Source organism: Ovis aries, chromosome 3 (genome assembly GCF_016772045.2).
Source record: "Ovis aries strain OAR_USU_Benz2616 breed Rambouillet chromosome 3, ARS-UI_Ramb_v3.0, whole genome shotgun sequence".
Classification (NCBI taxonomy): Eukaryota; Metazoa; Chordata; class Mammalia; order Artiodactyla; family Bovidae; genus Ovis; species Ovis aries.
The window spans coordinates 190,773,352-190,788,376 of record NC_056056.1 but is presented as its reverse complement, the minus strand read 5'-3'; the positions used below and the strand labels follow the sequence as shown (position 1 = coordinate 190,788,376).

Sequence of the window (15,025 nt, the reverse complement as noted above, 5' to 3'; positions counted from 1 at the left end):
ACATCAGAAAGTGTCGCCTACAGAGTATGGCTTCCCACTGTTCACACTGTTGATTTCATAATGAATGCCAGACAAAACATTCCCAAATTCTGCCTGATTTATATATAGAGAGAAATACACGTTTTATTTTCCCTATTTGAATTTCCATTAATACATTAGACACTTTAGCCATTAATAATAATTGAGTATCAGCCTACTGATACTTTGTATGCTAAGTGGGTTTCCACATCTCCTATTGGGTATGTGTGTGCTTGCATACTAAGTCGCTTCAGTTGTGTCCAACTCTTTGTGACCCTATGGACTGTAGCCTGCCAGGTTCCTCTGTCCTTGGGATTCTCCAGGCAAGAATACTGGGGTGGGTTGCCATTCCTTCTCTTCCGGAACCAGGAATCAAACCCTCATCTCTTGTGTCTCCTGTACTGGCAGCTGGGTTCTTTACCACTAGCGCCATCTGGGAAGCCCTATTGACATTTTAGCAGATCTACCAACTTATGCTTCACGACTATAATTTCATCATGAATCTCACCAGTTAAAATGAATTTGCTTTCAGTTACTAATTTTAGTTTTATCAACAGTCACGATCAGTTTTGAATACAATGACAGTCATAGGCCGTGTGATTCTAGGAACCTACAGAATATGTATTAAGGTTTTTCTCTCTTGTCCTGCAACTCATGCTTTCATGCAAAATCATAGCATCTTGAGATGTTATTCAAGGGATGTGATAATACAGCTAATTCATAATATCTAGACCTAGGTGATTATCACCTTTCATTTCAATGATGAATAATGTACTTTAATTTTCCAAGGTGAAATAATTCAAAGTAGAGATGACAGATTTTAGCAGGAATAGCAATATGCTGCCTTTAAAAGGTATCCAGAGAAGGCAGGGAAAGAAAACACTTGTCTGCATGGACCAGGCTGTCCTTATACTGCGGTCAGTGCTTTTAATGGGCTTCCCTGGTGGCACAGTGGTAAAAGAATCTGCCTGCCAGTGCAGGAGATGAGGATTTGATCCCTAGGTCGAGAATATCCCCTGGAGGAGGAAATGGCAACTCCAACATTCTTGCCTGGGAAATCCCATGGAGAAGAGCCTGGCAGGCTACAGTCTATAAGGTTGCAAAGAGTCGGACATGACTTAGTGACTAAACAGCAAAAATGCATCCTTAACGCTACCATAGCGACAGCCTTTAATGTTTGCAATGCAGTAAATCAAATCCAGCCTGTGGGGTGGTACTTTGAATCCATGTGGAAGGCTCAGTGTGCTGTGCAGAATTTTTCAACTTTTCATCAATTACAATTAGAACACTGAACTAAAACGTGACTAATAATGACAAGCTTATTGCTTGCATTCAATGCACATTTGGCAAATAATTTTACAAGGCTTTTGCTAAAACGTGCCTTTTACATTTGGCAGAAAATTCTAAAACATAAAAGGCCATGCTGCAAGTTAGGCACTTAACTCTCAGAAAGGCCAATAAAAACAGAACCATTGCTGCCCACCAGTTAACACTTCATTCTGGTTGTAGGTCATATTCAATGGCCATGCAAAGCTCTGAGATCCGAAAACAAGGGATGAAGTGTGAATGAGGGAACAAGGAGAGGCTGGGAAGCTGGGCAAGGAACTGCAGCATCAAGGCAATCTAGGATGTTCACCAAGTCTGCAAACACACACAGAATAGCTCAGGACTTCTCCAGGGAAAGAACAGTTATTTTTTCTCACAAAGCTGCAGCCACTGGTGGGAAAAGAGATTTTAAAAATTCTATCTGGTGATGGGCTATCAATACAGATCACGCTTTGATCCCACTCATCTTCCCTTATTTTAAACTACTAAAGATGTTGATCTCTGGGTCTTGACAATCACTCCTCCCACTTTCTGAAATGGCAAAAGCAGCACTGCTAGTTACTCAACCATGCTACCCCGATATTTACAACCTGGGCTGCAGCTTTTACCCGATCTTGACAGCAGTTTCGATGTATATCTCACTTTGAAAAAAATCTAAATCAGATTCTCTTTTTTTTTTTCTTTTTGTAAAATAACTTGACATTTTTCTCTCTTCTCAGAATGTGTTAATACACAAGGGCAGCACGTTTCTCTTCTTCAGTACTTGCTTGGTGTGTCGCTCACCCATTCATTTCTTTTTCAGCATTACTGAGGTTCCTGCCTGGCGGTCCAGTGCTTAAGAATCTGCCTTCCAATGGAGGGGACCTGGGTCCAATCCCTGATCAGGGATTTAAGATCCCACAAGCCACAGGGCAACTAAACTCCCAAAACACAACCAGCGAAATCCACGTGCTGCAATTACTGAGGCCGTGTGCCACAAGAGAAGCCTGCAGGCACCACAACCAGAGGGAGGCCCTGTGCCACAGTGAAGAGCCATCACAGCCAAAAATGAATTAATTAAAAAAAATTTTAATTAACAAATTAATTTTAAAAATTGAAGAATATAGTACAAAGAGAAAATATTAGCAGGAGTCAGGGTAAAAAAATTAAAAAAAAAAAAGAAAGAGACATTGATAAGTATGTACTACGACACAGATGCTGTGAGAATATTGGAGTTACAAAAAGAGAATAAAATAACACCCACACTCAACCAACCATGGACCAAAGGTAAGTGTGTGACTAATCAGAACATACTTTAAAAGTCCTAAGTGATCATCCAGGGGCTATGGAAAATGGGGAAGAAGCAGCAGTTAAGTGGATGAATGTATGTTTGTACTACGGAAAGGGGATGATATTCCAGAGATTTAAAAGATTCTTCAAGGAGATGCATCTTGAAGAAACAACCAACACTTATCAAACAGGCAAACTGTAGAAGATACAGGAAGGCAGGAAGGAAGCAAATAGAGCAGAGCATATTGGAGGACAGAGAAGACCCCCATATGGCAGAAGCAAAGGTGAGTATGATGGTAACAGAAATAGCAAAGAGCAATGGGAAAGTGAGGGATACGGACAGCATGGTGATGTTCTCCAAATTCAAGCCCGGTTAAGTATGAACACAGAAGTGCTTTTATTTTGTTGTTACATCGCTGTTGCTGCTGCTAAGTCGCTTCAGTTGTGTCCGACTCTGCGTGACCTCATAGACGGCAGCCCACCAGGCTCCACCGTCCCTGGGGTTCTCCAGGCAAGAACACTGGAGTGGGTTGCCATTTCCTTCTCCAATGCCTGAAAGTGAAAAGTGAAAGTGAAGTCGCTCAGTCGTGTCCGACTCTTCGTGATGCCACAGACTGCAGCCTACCAGGCTCCTCCGTCAATGGGATTTTCCAGGCAAGAGTACTAGAGTGAGTTGCCATTGACAATAAAAACAGCAGCTGTAGTTCTACCACTTAATGAGAGCCTGTCATTTTATTTATTTATTTATTTTTAATAAAAAGAAGAAGAAGGGACTTCCCTGTTGGTCCTGTGGTTAAGAATTCACACAATGGTTCAATCCTTGGTCAGGGAACTAAGATCCTACACACCAAGGAGCAACTAAGCCCAGAAGCTTCAACTAGAGGGTCCATGTGCAATGAAAGGAGCCCGAATGACAATGAAGATCCCACGTGCCACAACTAAGACCAAACACAGCCACATAAATAAATATTTTTTTTAAAAAGTCACAAAATCAGTCTGCATTCACTGATTTAAAAAATTGGAAAAGAACTCTAAAACCTTGTCATTTGAAAAGTTTCCCCCCAGGAGGTAATTTGTAGGGCAATAAGACCCAGGGAACTATATGGCTAATTAGCCGAATGGGATGAACACTCAGCCTCAGAGATTCTTGCTCATATACAGAAATATACAAGTTAAATGAAAATCAGATCTGTGGTTAAGAAGGAATTCTCCCCCCAGAGAAAGAACTGGCAAGAATCTTGAGGATTCTTTGGTTGCTACTGCGCTCCTTGTCGATTTCAGAGCACTTGGGAGGAAGCATCATGTTTCCATGTAACGTCAAAGAGATCAAATGTAGAACATGGTGCAATTCTATGCTTTTTCCTCAGTAATAACTCAAATTATTTTTCTTGGAGAGAAACAGACAATTTAGTAGCTTGGCTGACAGCATCAATTTGCCATTTTGTAAGAGAATAATTTTGAAACTGTAGGTTTCATGCCCACAGGCACAAAATAATTGAAGAAGAAAAGACGTGGTCTTAGATTCCAAAGGGATGGTCCTGGGTTACTTAACAATTTGGAGCAGATTTGGTGCTTGGTTTGTGGTTTAATTCAGAATCTCATGTATCCCTGCACTTCCCAGGTGGCTCAGGTGGTAAAGAACTTGCCTGCCAGGAGAAGCAAGAGACAAAGATTCCATCCTTGGGTCAGGAAGATCCCCTGGAGGGCATGGCAATCCACTCCAGTATTCTTGCCTAGGAAACTCCATGGACAGAGGAGCCTGTCAGGCTATAGTCCATGGGGTCGCAAAGAGTTGGACATGACTGATCACGTGCATGCTTGCATCCCTTTGTTTCTTTGTTCAGTACAGAGCTCTTGAACATATCATTAGTTTTTTAGTGTTATTACCATTACACTTTACTACCTACGGTAAAAAGAAATTACTAACTTCTTAGCCAAGTTATAAAGAGAATACATACAGGTAAGAGAAAAATGTTCTATTTCTCCTTTTCTACTTCATATGTAACTTTTATTTTAAACCTTTGGATATGGTCTCAAATTTAAATTAAATAAATCTGTCCTTGTATACCAGTTTGCTCTGACTTCTTCAATTTCCTGGTGACTTTTTTCGCTACTCTATTCCCGGGCATCTGAAACAGCCTCTGGCATACAGTGTGTGCTCAATATAATTGTTGAATGAATGAATCAAAACCATTCACTTCTGTCACCTACATTCCTGCGTTCTGTAATCTTACTTCTAAATATGCTCTTTCTCACAGGGAACTCTCCTCAATTTTACATGGCAGCCTGAAAGGGACTGCATTTGGGGGAAAATGGATACATTACAAGTATGGTTGTGTCTCTCTGCAATCTACCTGACACTATCGCAACATTGTTAACTGTCTATACCCCAACATAAAGGCTTCACATATATATACTACCAAGTGTTAAATAGCTAGTGGGAAGTTGCTGTATAACACAGGGAGTCTTCCAGTGAATATTCAGGGTTTCCTTTAGGATTGACTGATATGGGAGCTGAAGCTCCAATACTTTGGCCACCTGATGAGAAAAGCCAACTCATTGGAAAAGACCCTGATGCTGGGAAAGACAGAGGGCAGGAGGAGGGGATGACAGAGGATGAGACGGTTGGATGGCATCACCGACTCAATGGACATGAGTCTGAGCAAATGCCAGGAGACAATGAAGGACAGGGAAGCCTGGTGTGCTGCAGCTCACGGGGTTGCAAAGAGTTGGACACAACTTAGTGACTGAAGAACAACAGGGCGTCCATCCCAGTGCTCTGTGGTGACTTAGAGGGCTGGGGTTGGAGGGAGGAACAAGAGTGAGGGGATAAATATACACACAAACATACACACGCACATACTTATGGCTGATTTGCATTGCTGTATGGCAGAAACCAACACAACTTCGTAAAGCAATTATCCTTCAATAAATAACTAAAAATGCCCTTCTGAGACCTTTTGCAATGGCTTCCCATCTGTCGCAAAGTTGCCTCTGGACGTCTTTTATTCATAATTTAGGGTTTGGGGGCATATATCTGCTTTACTGACTATGCCAAAGCCTTTGACTGTGTGGATCACAATAAACTGGAAAATTCTGAAAGAGATGGGAATATCAGACCACCTAACCTGCCTCTTGAGAAATCTGTATGCAGGTCAGGAAGCAACAGTTAGAACTGGACATGGAACAACAGACTGGTTCCAAATAGGACAAGGAGTACGTCAAGGCTGTATATTGTCACCCTGCTTATTTAACTTCTATGCAGAGGACATAATGAGAAACGCTGGACTGAAGGAAACACAAGCTGGAATCAAGATTGCTGGGAGAAATATCAATAACCTCAGATATGCAGGTGACACCACCCTTATGGCAGAAAGTGAAGAGGAGCTAAAAAGCCTCTTGATGAAAGTGAAAGAGGAGAGCGAAAAGTTGGCTTAAAGCTCAACATTCAGAAAACTAAGATCATGGCATCCGGTCCCATCACTTCATGGGAAATAGATGGGGAAAGAGTAGAAACAGTGTCAGACTTTATTTTGGGGGGCTCCAAAATCACTGCAGATGGTGATTGCAGCCATGAAATTAAAAGACACTTACTCCTTGGAAGAAAAGTTATGACCAACCTAGATAGTATATTCAAAAGCAGAGACATTACTTTGCCGACTAAGGTCCGTGTAGTCAAGGATATGGTTTTTCCTGTGGTCATGTATGGATGTGAGAGTTGGACGGTGAAGAAGGCTGAGCACCAAAGAATTGATGCTTTTGAACTGTGGTATTGGAGAAGACTCTTGAGAGTCCCTTGGACTGCAAGGAGATCCAACCAGTCCATTCTGAAGGAGATCAACCCTGGGATTTCTTTGGAAGGAATGATGCTAAAGCTGAAACTCCAGTACTTGGGCCACCTCATGCAAAGAATTGACTCATTGGAAAAGACTCTGATGCTGGGAGGGATTGGGGGCAGGAGACGAAGGGGACAACAGAGGATGAGATGGCTGGATGGCATCACGGACTCAATGGACATGAGTCTGAGTGAACTCCGGGAGATGGTGATGGACAGGGAGGCCTGGCATGTTGCGATTCATGGGGTCGCGAAGAGTCGGACACGACTGAGTGACTGAACTGAACTGAACTGAATGTAGTCACCATCTCAATGGGGATGATACTCATTTCTGCTTTGCCTTAAAAAGATTCATGATTATGCTGGCTGAACACCTCTACTTAGCTTTTTCTTCTGATTCATATGTAATAGAATTTAATTTTCCCTCTGTCATCTTCATGACCCAAATAATCACGATGGTGTGATCAGTCACCTAGAGTCAGACATTCTGGAATGTGAAGTCAAGTGGGCCTTAGGAAGCATCACTACGAACAAAGCTAGTGGAGGTGATGGAATTCCAATTGAGCTATTTCAAATCCTGCAAGATGATGCTGTGAAAGTGCTGTACTCAATATGACAGCAAATTTGGAAAACTCAGCAGAAGCCACGGGACTGGAAAAGGTCAGTTTTCATTCCAATTCCAAAGAAAGGCAATGCCAAAGAATGCTCAAACTACCACACAATTGCATTCATCTCACACGCTAGTAAAGTAATGCTCAAAATTCTCCAAGCCAGGCTACAGTAATATATGAACCGTGAAGTTCCAGATGTTCAAGCTGATTTTGGAAAGGCAGAGAAACCAGAGATCAAATTGCCAACATCCACTGGATCATTGAAAAAGCAAGAGAGTTCCAGAAAAATCATCTATTTCTGCTTTACTGACTATGCCAAAGCCTTTGACTGTGTGGATCACAATAAACTGGAAGATTCTGAAAAAGATGGGAATATCAGACCACCTGACCTGCCTCTTGAGAAACCTGTATGCAGGTCAGGAAGCAACAGTTAGAACTGGACATGGAACAACAGACTGGTTCTAAACAGGAAAAGGAATATGTCAAGGTTGTATATAGTCACCCTGCTTATTTAACTTCTATGCAGAGTACATCATGAGAAATGCTGGGCTGTATGAAGCACAAACTAGAATCAAGACTGCCGAGAAATATCAGTAACCTGAGATATGCAGATGATACCACCCTTATGGCAGAAAGTGAAGAACTAAAGAACCTCTTGATGAAAGTGAAAGAGGAGAGTGAAAAAGTTGGCTTAAAGGTCAACATTCAGAAAACTAAGATCATGGCTGCCAGGCCTATCACTTCATGGCAAATAGATGGAGAAACAATGGAAACAGTGGCTGACTTTATTTGGGGGGCTCCAAAATCACTGCAGATGATGATTCCAGCCATGAAATTAAAAGACGATTACTCCCTGGAAGGAGAGTTATGACCAACCTAGGCAGCATATTACAAAGCAGAGACATTACTTTGCCAACAAACGTCTGTCTAGTCAAGGATATGGTTTTTCCAGTAGTCATGTATGGATGTGAGAGTTGGACTATAAAGCAAGCTGAGCGCCAAAGAATTGATGCTTCTGAACTGTCACCCACTTCTCCTCCTGCCCTCAATGTTTCCCAGCATCAGGGTCTTTTCAAATGAGTACTAAGAAACAGGTGTGCATGCTCTTTGACCCAATAATTACCATTTCAGGAATTTATCTTACAGAAAAAAACTAAAAACACACTGTTCATAACAATGAAATAATTTCCAACAACATAAATGTTCAACAAGGAGATTTCTTTAAAAATTATTCTTTACCAACATAGTAGAGTTCAATTAAACTTTATACATAAAATTTTAAAATCTACTGATATCAAAAAGCAAATGATTTATTAATTTAAAAAAGCAGGTTAACAAAATTATATGTGATCCCATTGTTAGAAAAACATCTATCTAAAAATATCTAAATGATTACAAAATATTAAAAATCAAGATATCAAAAATTAACAGTGCCTCTATCTGTGATAGAATCACAGGTAATATTATTTTTTCTGTGCTTTCTTCTACTTTAAAGCTTTTTTTCTTTTATAAAAGTATGTTACCAAAAAAAAAGTATGTTACACTTTCCAATGAGATTTTTAAGTGTTATCAAAATTTACTGAATATATTTATTTTTTAGTGTTAAGTAATTGAGTCTCTGACTCTCTCGGTATATATGTGTTTGTATCTTTTCCCCCTTCTTCCTTACTTCCTTTTTTTTAAAATAAGTATGTATCTTTTTTCTCATTTCCCGCTTTGCTCATGCCCGCACACACTAGCAGCAACATCTTCCTTAAATTTAGTTTGTTGACCTCAAACGGCAGTACTTACTCTCTTCTCTCCACAGAGGTAAGATTTGGTTCTAAGCTTTGAATGAAATAAACAACATCTTAAAAATAGGTGCTCTTACTTGAATATCAGTCAGTTTTTCTAAGATGCGGCTTGCAAGCTTAGGACCGTTCTCCATAGTTGGAATGTGTATAGTCTATAAAAGAAAAGCAGACATGAACTAGTTTGAGGATATTCATGTACACAGTGACAACAGGTAAGAAACTAAGCAATTTTACCAAAATAGGGAATGGCACTATGATAACCTTGTACATGTGCTAACTTCTATGCCAAAGATTCTTATTCTTAATTTGAATAAACAATCTACTCAATGCTAGGTTGTTCATCTCCTACCAGTTGATTTCAGGGTACAACTGGTTTATATGCCAATCTCCAGGCTGATTTGAAGAACGAACGAGAAGCCAGGGGTACTTAGAACCGTGGCTAAACTTAAAGAACCCTACTTCCTCCAGCATCCTGAGAATCTACAAAGATGAAATACTAGCCTCCACATCTACCCTTTTGGCAGGGAATGAAAACTCAAAAGATATTCTGCCATGAATTAAAGCAAGCCATTTCAGGGACATAAGCTGTTTTTGTTGTTGTTGTTTGTTTTTTGGCCTTGTTGTATGGCATGCGGGGATCGAACCTGTGCCCCCTGCAGTGGAAGCAAGGAGTCTTAACCACCAGACCACCAGGGAAGTCCATCAGTAGTATAAACGCAAACAAGTCTATGTCTTCACAAAAGGGGTTGCCAAATCTGTCTGTTCTCAGCCAAGCTACCAAGGGCCACAAATTCCACAAAGTTGCACAGATGGTTAAAGTCAGGGCAAAGAGATTTTATGACCCTAATCTGTATTTCTAGTCATGCCTATTCATGCCTTGCTGGCTTGAGGCTTTTGATAGTTTGATTTTGACAGTCCATACTCCTACTTTTCTTATTATACACTTTAGGAAAACAGGATAATTAGATATGCTTTTTGGCTCTGAATGCTCCCTTATAACAAGGCCACAAAATGTGTTAAACTTTACAAACTTACTTCTAGAGATGAAGTAACAACTGGACTTTAAAAGTCTGACTCAGGGACATCCCTGATGGTCCAGTGACCAAGAATCCACCTTGCAGTGCAGGGGAAGTGTGTTCGATCCCTGGTCAGGGAACCAAGATCTCACATACTGTGGAGTAACTAAACCTACGAGCCACAACTACTGAGCCCATGAGCCACAACTAGAGAGACCCTGTATGCCTCAAGGAAAGATCCTGCATGATGCAGCGAAGACCCGATACAGCCAGATAAATAAATAAATATTAAAAGAAACGTGCTTTAAAAAAAGACTGACCTAATGACAACTTTAGTTCATTTAAGTGTAGACCAACAATATATTATCTAGTTATTACCACCGTAAAATGTGAAACAGTAGCTTTATAATCAGTACAGGTATCCATATAAAATAGAATAATCTTTTTCCCTTGAAATCGTCTATCTGTTCATGCAATTATGTCAAGTTTTTGAAAATCCCAAGCAATGAAGCAACCACAATTTAAATCAGCAGAAAAAAAAATCAGTTCACCCAGTTGAGGAAACATAATTACAATGCTGAATTTAAAAACCAATAGAATTTGCATTTACTATTATGAATAATTTAAGCCAATTATAAAAATAATGCCCCTATGCCTCTGAATTATGAAGTTAGGTGAGGACAGAGCTATGTTGTTACAAAGAAGAAAGCAAGAAACAACAACAACAACAAAAAAACACTGACAAGAAATGGAAGTACAGCATATATAAACAAGATTAATTTAATAGGAGAAAATGTCTTTCAACTAAAAGCTTCTGGAAGTAAATGCATCATGTTTGCCAAATGAAAATCTTCTATGAAGTGGTTTAATTAATGATGATGATGAAGATGAAAAAAATCATCATTTAAACGAGTTTTCCTTACCAATTTGCTATCCCTCCTCCAGTAGTTAGGAAGTACTTCTGGAAACCGCAGACTGAAATATAATTACTTGCAAGTCCTCCTTTGGGGCTTCCCTGGTGGCCCAGGGCTAAAGAATCAGCCTGCTAATGCAGGAGCCTCCGGTTTGATACCTAGTCTCAGAAGATCCCCTGGAGAAGGATATGGCAACCCACTCCAGTATTCTTGCCTGGAGAATTCCATGGACAGAGGAGCCTGGCAGGCTATAGCCCATGGGGTCGCAGTTCAGACACAACTTAGTGACTGAACAACAACAAGAAGAAGACCTTCCCTAGAAAGATGCGAGATAAGTGTAAGCCTATTGGCATACTTAAGGCAGGTATGAAAACCAAAGATGAAACTGCTGGCGCTTTCAGGAAACCACTGGAAGGATGAGTAAGTCATTTGCTAACACAGGTTCATAAAGACAACTGCCACGATCAACAGAATATCAAGTTATTTAAAAAATGTTTTGCATCCTGAGGTCAACTAGCATTTTGTCCATATATATATCCAAAGAGTTAAATTATAGGCAAATGTTTGAAAATGACAGGAAGTGAAGAAACCATGTCTTACCTCATCCTTGTACAGTATAGTTGAAACAGGGCAAACAACGCAGGCGGTACCTGAACCAAACATCTCCCTCACCCGATTCTCCTCTACAGCTGTGGTCAAGTCATCCATGGTGAGGTATCTCTCTGATACCTTAAATTCACCCTGTTTGGAATAGAAATAAACAAATATAATTCAAAAGGGAGCTGACATATGTATACCTAGGGCTGATGCATGTTATTTGGCAGAAAAAAAACAACAACAAAATTCAGTAAAGCAATTATCCTTCAACTAAAAAAACAGATTATATATCTATATATATTTAAGGAAAAGACATGCAAAAAAATGCCCTGAGGTACGGATCTTTCTACTTTACCTTCTGACTGAACTGAAACAATGTCATAATCATGTTTAGAAGAAAAGCTGGAAAGAGTGACATCATCTTTAGGGAAACACACCAAGATGCTAAGCAACCTACTCCAAGGTCACACCATCTCTAAATGAGATGATCAGAATATAAAATATAACATCAGCATGATAGAGTACACAGTATATTTTAATACTTGCTTTCTTTTCTGCCTTTTGTTTGTTATCATGGCCAAAGTTTCACAAGCTGATGCACTCGAGTGTTACCTAATGTGTGTTCCAAACCCTTATTATCATAAGACAAAGTACACTATTATCTAATATTAATAATTATAGCCACTATTTATTGAGCATCAGTTACATGCCACGTTCTCTAATTTTTAAGATGGGTCAGTTCAGTTGTTCAGTCATATCCGACTCTTTGCAACCCCATGAACCACAGCATGCCAAGCCTCCCTGTCCATCACCAATTTTTGGAGTCTACCCAAACCCATGTTCATTGAGTCAATGATGCTATCCAACCATCTCATCCTCTGTGTTCCCCTTCTCCTCCTGCCCTCAATCCCTCCCAGCATCAGGGTCTTTTCCAATGAGTCAGCTCTTCACATCAGGTGGCCAAAATATTGGAGTTTCAGCTTCAACATCAGTCCTTCTAATGAACACCCAGGACTGATCTCCTTTAGAATGGACTGGTTGGATCTCATTGCAGTCCAAGGGACTCTCAAGAGTCTTCTCCAATACCACAGTTCAAAAGCATCAATTCTTCGGCTCTCAGCTTGCTTTATAGTCCAACTCTCATATCCATACATGATTACTGGAAAAACCATAGCCTTGACTAGACGGACCTTTGTTGGCAAAGTAATGTCTCTGCTTTTCAATATGCTGTCTAGGTTGGTCATAACTCTCCTTCCAAGGAGTAAGCGTCTTTTAATTTCATGGCTGCAATCACGATCTGCAGTGATTTTGGAGCCCAGAAAAATAAAGTCAGCCACTGTTTCCCCATCTATCTGCCATGAAGTGATGGGATTGGATGCCATGATCTTCGTTTTCTGAATGTTGAGCTTTAGGCCATCTTTTTCACTCTCCTCTTTCACTTTCATCAAGAGGCTTTTGAGTTCCTCTTCCCTTTCTGCCATAAGGGTGGTGTCATCTGCATATCTGAGGTTATTGAGATTTCTCCCGGCAGTCTTGATTCCAGCTTGTGCTTCATCCAGCCCAGCATTTCTCATGATGTGCTCTGCATATAAGTTAAATAAGCAGGGTGACAATATACAGCCTTGACGCACTCCTTTTCCTATTTGGAACCAGTCTGTTGTTCCATGTCCAGTTCTAACTGTTGCTTCCTGACCTGCATACAGGTTTCTCAAGAGGCAGGTCAGGTGGTCTGGTATTCCCATCTCTTTCAGAATTTTCCAGTTTATTGTGATCTACACAGTCAAAGACTTCGGCAAAGTCAATAAAGCAGAAATAGATGTTTTTCTGGAACTCTCTTGCTTTTTCAATGTTCCAGTGGATGCTGGCAATTTGATCTCTGGTTCCTCTGCCTTTTCCAAAACCAGCTTGAACATAAGGAAGTTCACAGTTCATGTATTGCTGAAGCCTTGCTTGGAGAATTTTAAGCATTACTTTACTAGCATGTGAGATGAGTGCAATTGTGTGGTAGTTTGAGCATTCTTTGCCATTGCCTTTCTTTGGGATTGGAATGAAAACTGACCTTTTCCAGTCCTGTGGCCACTGCTGAGTTTTCCATATTTGCTGGCATATTGAGTGCAACACTTTCACAGCGTCATCTTTCAGGATTTGAAATAGCTCAACTGGAATCCTATCACCTCCACTAGCTTCGTTTGTAGTGATGTTTCCTAAGGCCCACTTGACTTCACATTCCACGATGTCTGGCTCTAGATGAGTGATCACACCATCATGATTATCCGGGTCATGAAGATCTTTTTTGTACAGTTCTTCTGTGTATTCTTGCCACCTCTTCTTAATAGCTTCTGCTTCTGTTAAGTCCATACCATTTCTGTCCTTTATCGAGCCCATCTTTGCATGAAATGTTCCCTTGGTATCTCTAATTTTCTTGAAGAGATCTCTAGTTTTTCCCATTTTATTGTTTTCCTTCTTTGCATTGACAGCTTAAGGTGGGTATTATCACCCTATTTTACAGATGAGAAAATTAAGGTTCAAGGATGTTCAGTGACACCCCTGAGGCCTCACAGCTAGGAAATGGCAGAAACTGGATCTGAACTCAGGTCTGATCTCACTGACTCCAAATCTAGTCCTCTTTCTACTGTGTCTTTTATGGAGTAGAAACAGGGGCTGAGTTTCAATATCTGGAATATTTCATTACTTTAAAACATACATAGAATAGCGTATTTGAGAAATTACACTGTGTATTTTTTTTCCCCAATTTCATTGATTCAATTGACTTTACAGCAGTGATCCTCTTCTTTCCCTCTGATGCAGTATCAGGTTGAGTTTCATCACAGAATTATTGGTATACTCTCTCATCAACTTCCGCTTAATTATTTGAACATCTGCTCAAAGATAGGAAGTGGGGAAAAAAAAAAAAACCTGATGCTTTTAAGCTGTGTTTAAACTATGTTTCATACTCATTCTTTAATCCGTTTAATTCTCATTCTTTGTTAGTAGTTAAAGCTCAAAAAAAAAAAAAAAAGAAGAAAGAAAGAAAAGCTGGTCAAGAGGCTATTTGAATTAAGGGCAGCATAGAATGGATACTTTAAGTAAGAAGAGAGCATTTTTTTTTAATGTACAAGTCCACAATAGATACAAATGGAAATCACTGCCCTTGGCAAGATTCAAAGCATTAGAAGAGTGCTTCGTGCTGTAAGTATATTTGGAAAGATAAAAAAAATATATGCCTGCAATAGAAATGTGGCTTTTTGTAAGTTTCAACTTATCTCAGTCTGCAACTGCAATTAAGTTGTACAAAGGTAAGTAGATAAATAAATATATAAACTCCAGAAAATCAGCCAAGTTAAAGCTGAGTTTTGTGTTCTGGAAAGGAAAAAAAAAAAAATCTCCTGTAAATAAACAGAATTGTTTTTCCTCTCCTTACCCTCCTTTATCTTTGGACAATTTTCCCCTGTCTGGCAAATACTGGTAACCCCCCACATGCCTCTTGGCGTGTATGTCTCACAGTTTTAAAAATAAATTATAGCTAAGGAGTCAAGAAAAAACTTCCTCCATAATAACCTATTTTTCATGCTAGCAAATCATTAGTGTGGGAAAGCATTTCCACTTGCAACTTGTCATCAAACCTTCTGTACTTGGTTGATTTTTC

At 39.9% G+C, this 15,025-nt stretch overlaps 1 protein-coding gene across 4 annotated transcripts in view; it reads right to left on the bottom strand.

Annotated features, from left to right (window-relative positions):
- BCAT1 (branched chain amino acid transaminase 1) overlaps window positions 1-15,025 on the bottom strand; it is a 122,199-nt gene that overhangs the window by 9,576 nt on the left and 97,598 nt on the right. For all 4 annotated transcript variants that reach the window (XM_012159865.4, XM_042245231.2, XM_042245233.2 and 1 more), the window contains 2 exon segments: window positions 11,383-11,523; window positions 8,930-9,004 (listed from right to left, as the gene is read on the bottom strand). In XM_012159865.4, coding sequence (XP_012015255.3) covers window positions 8,930-9,004; window positions 11,383-11,523 — 216 coding nt within the window.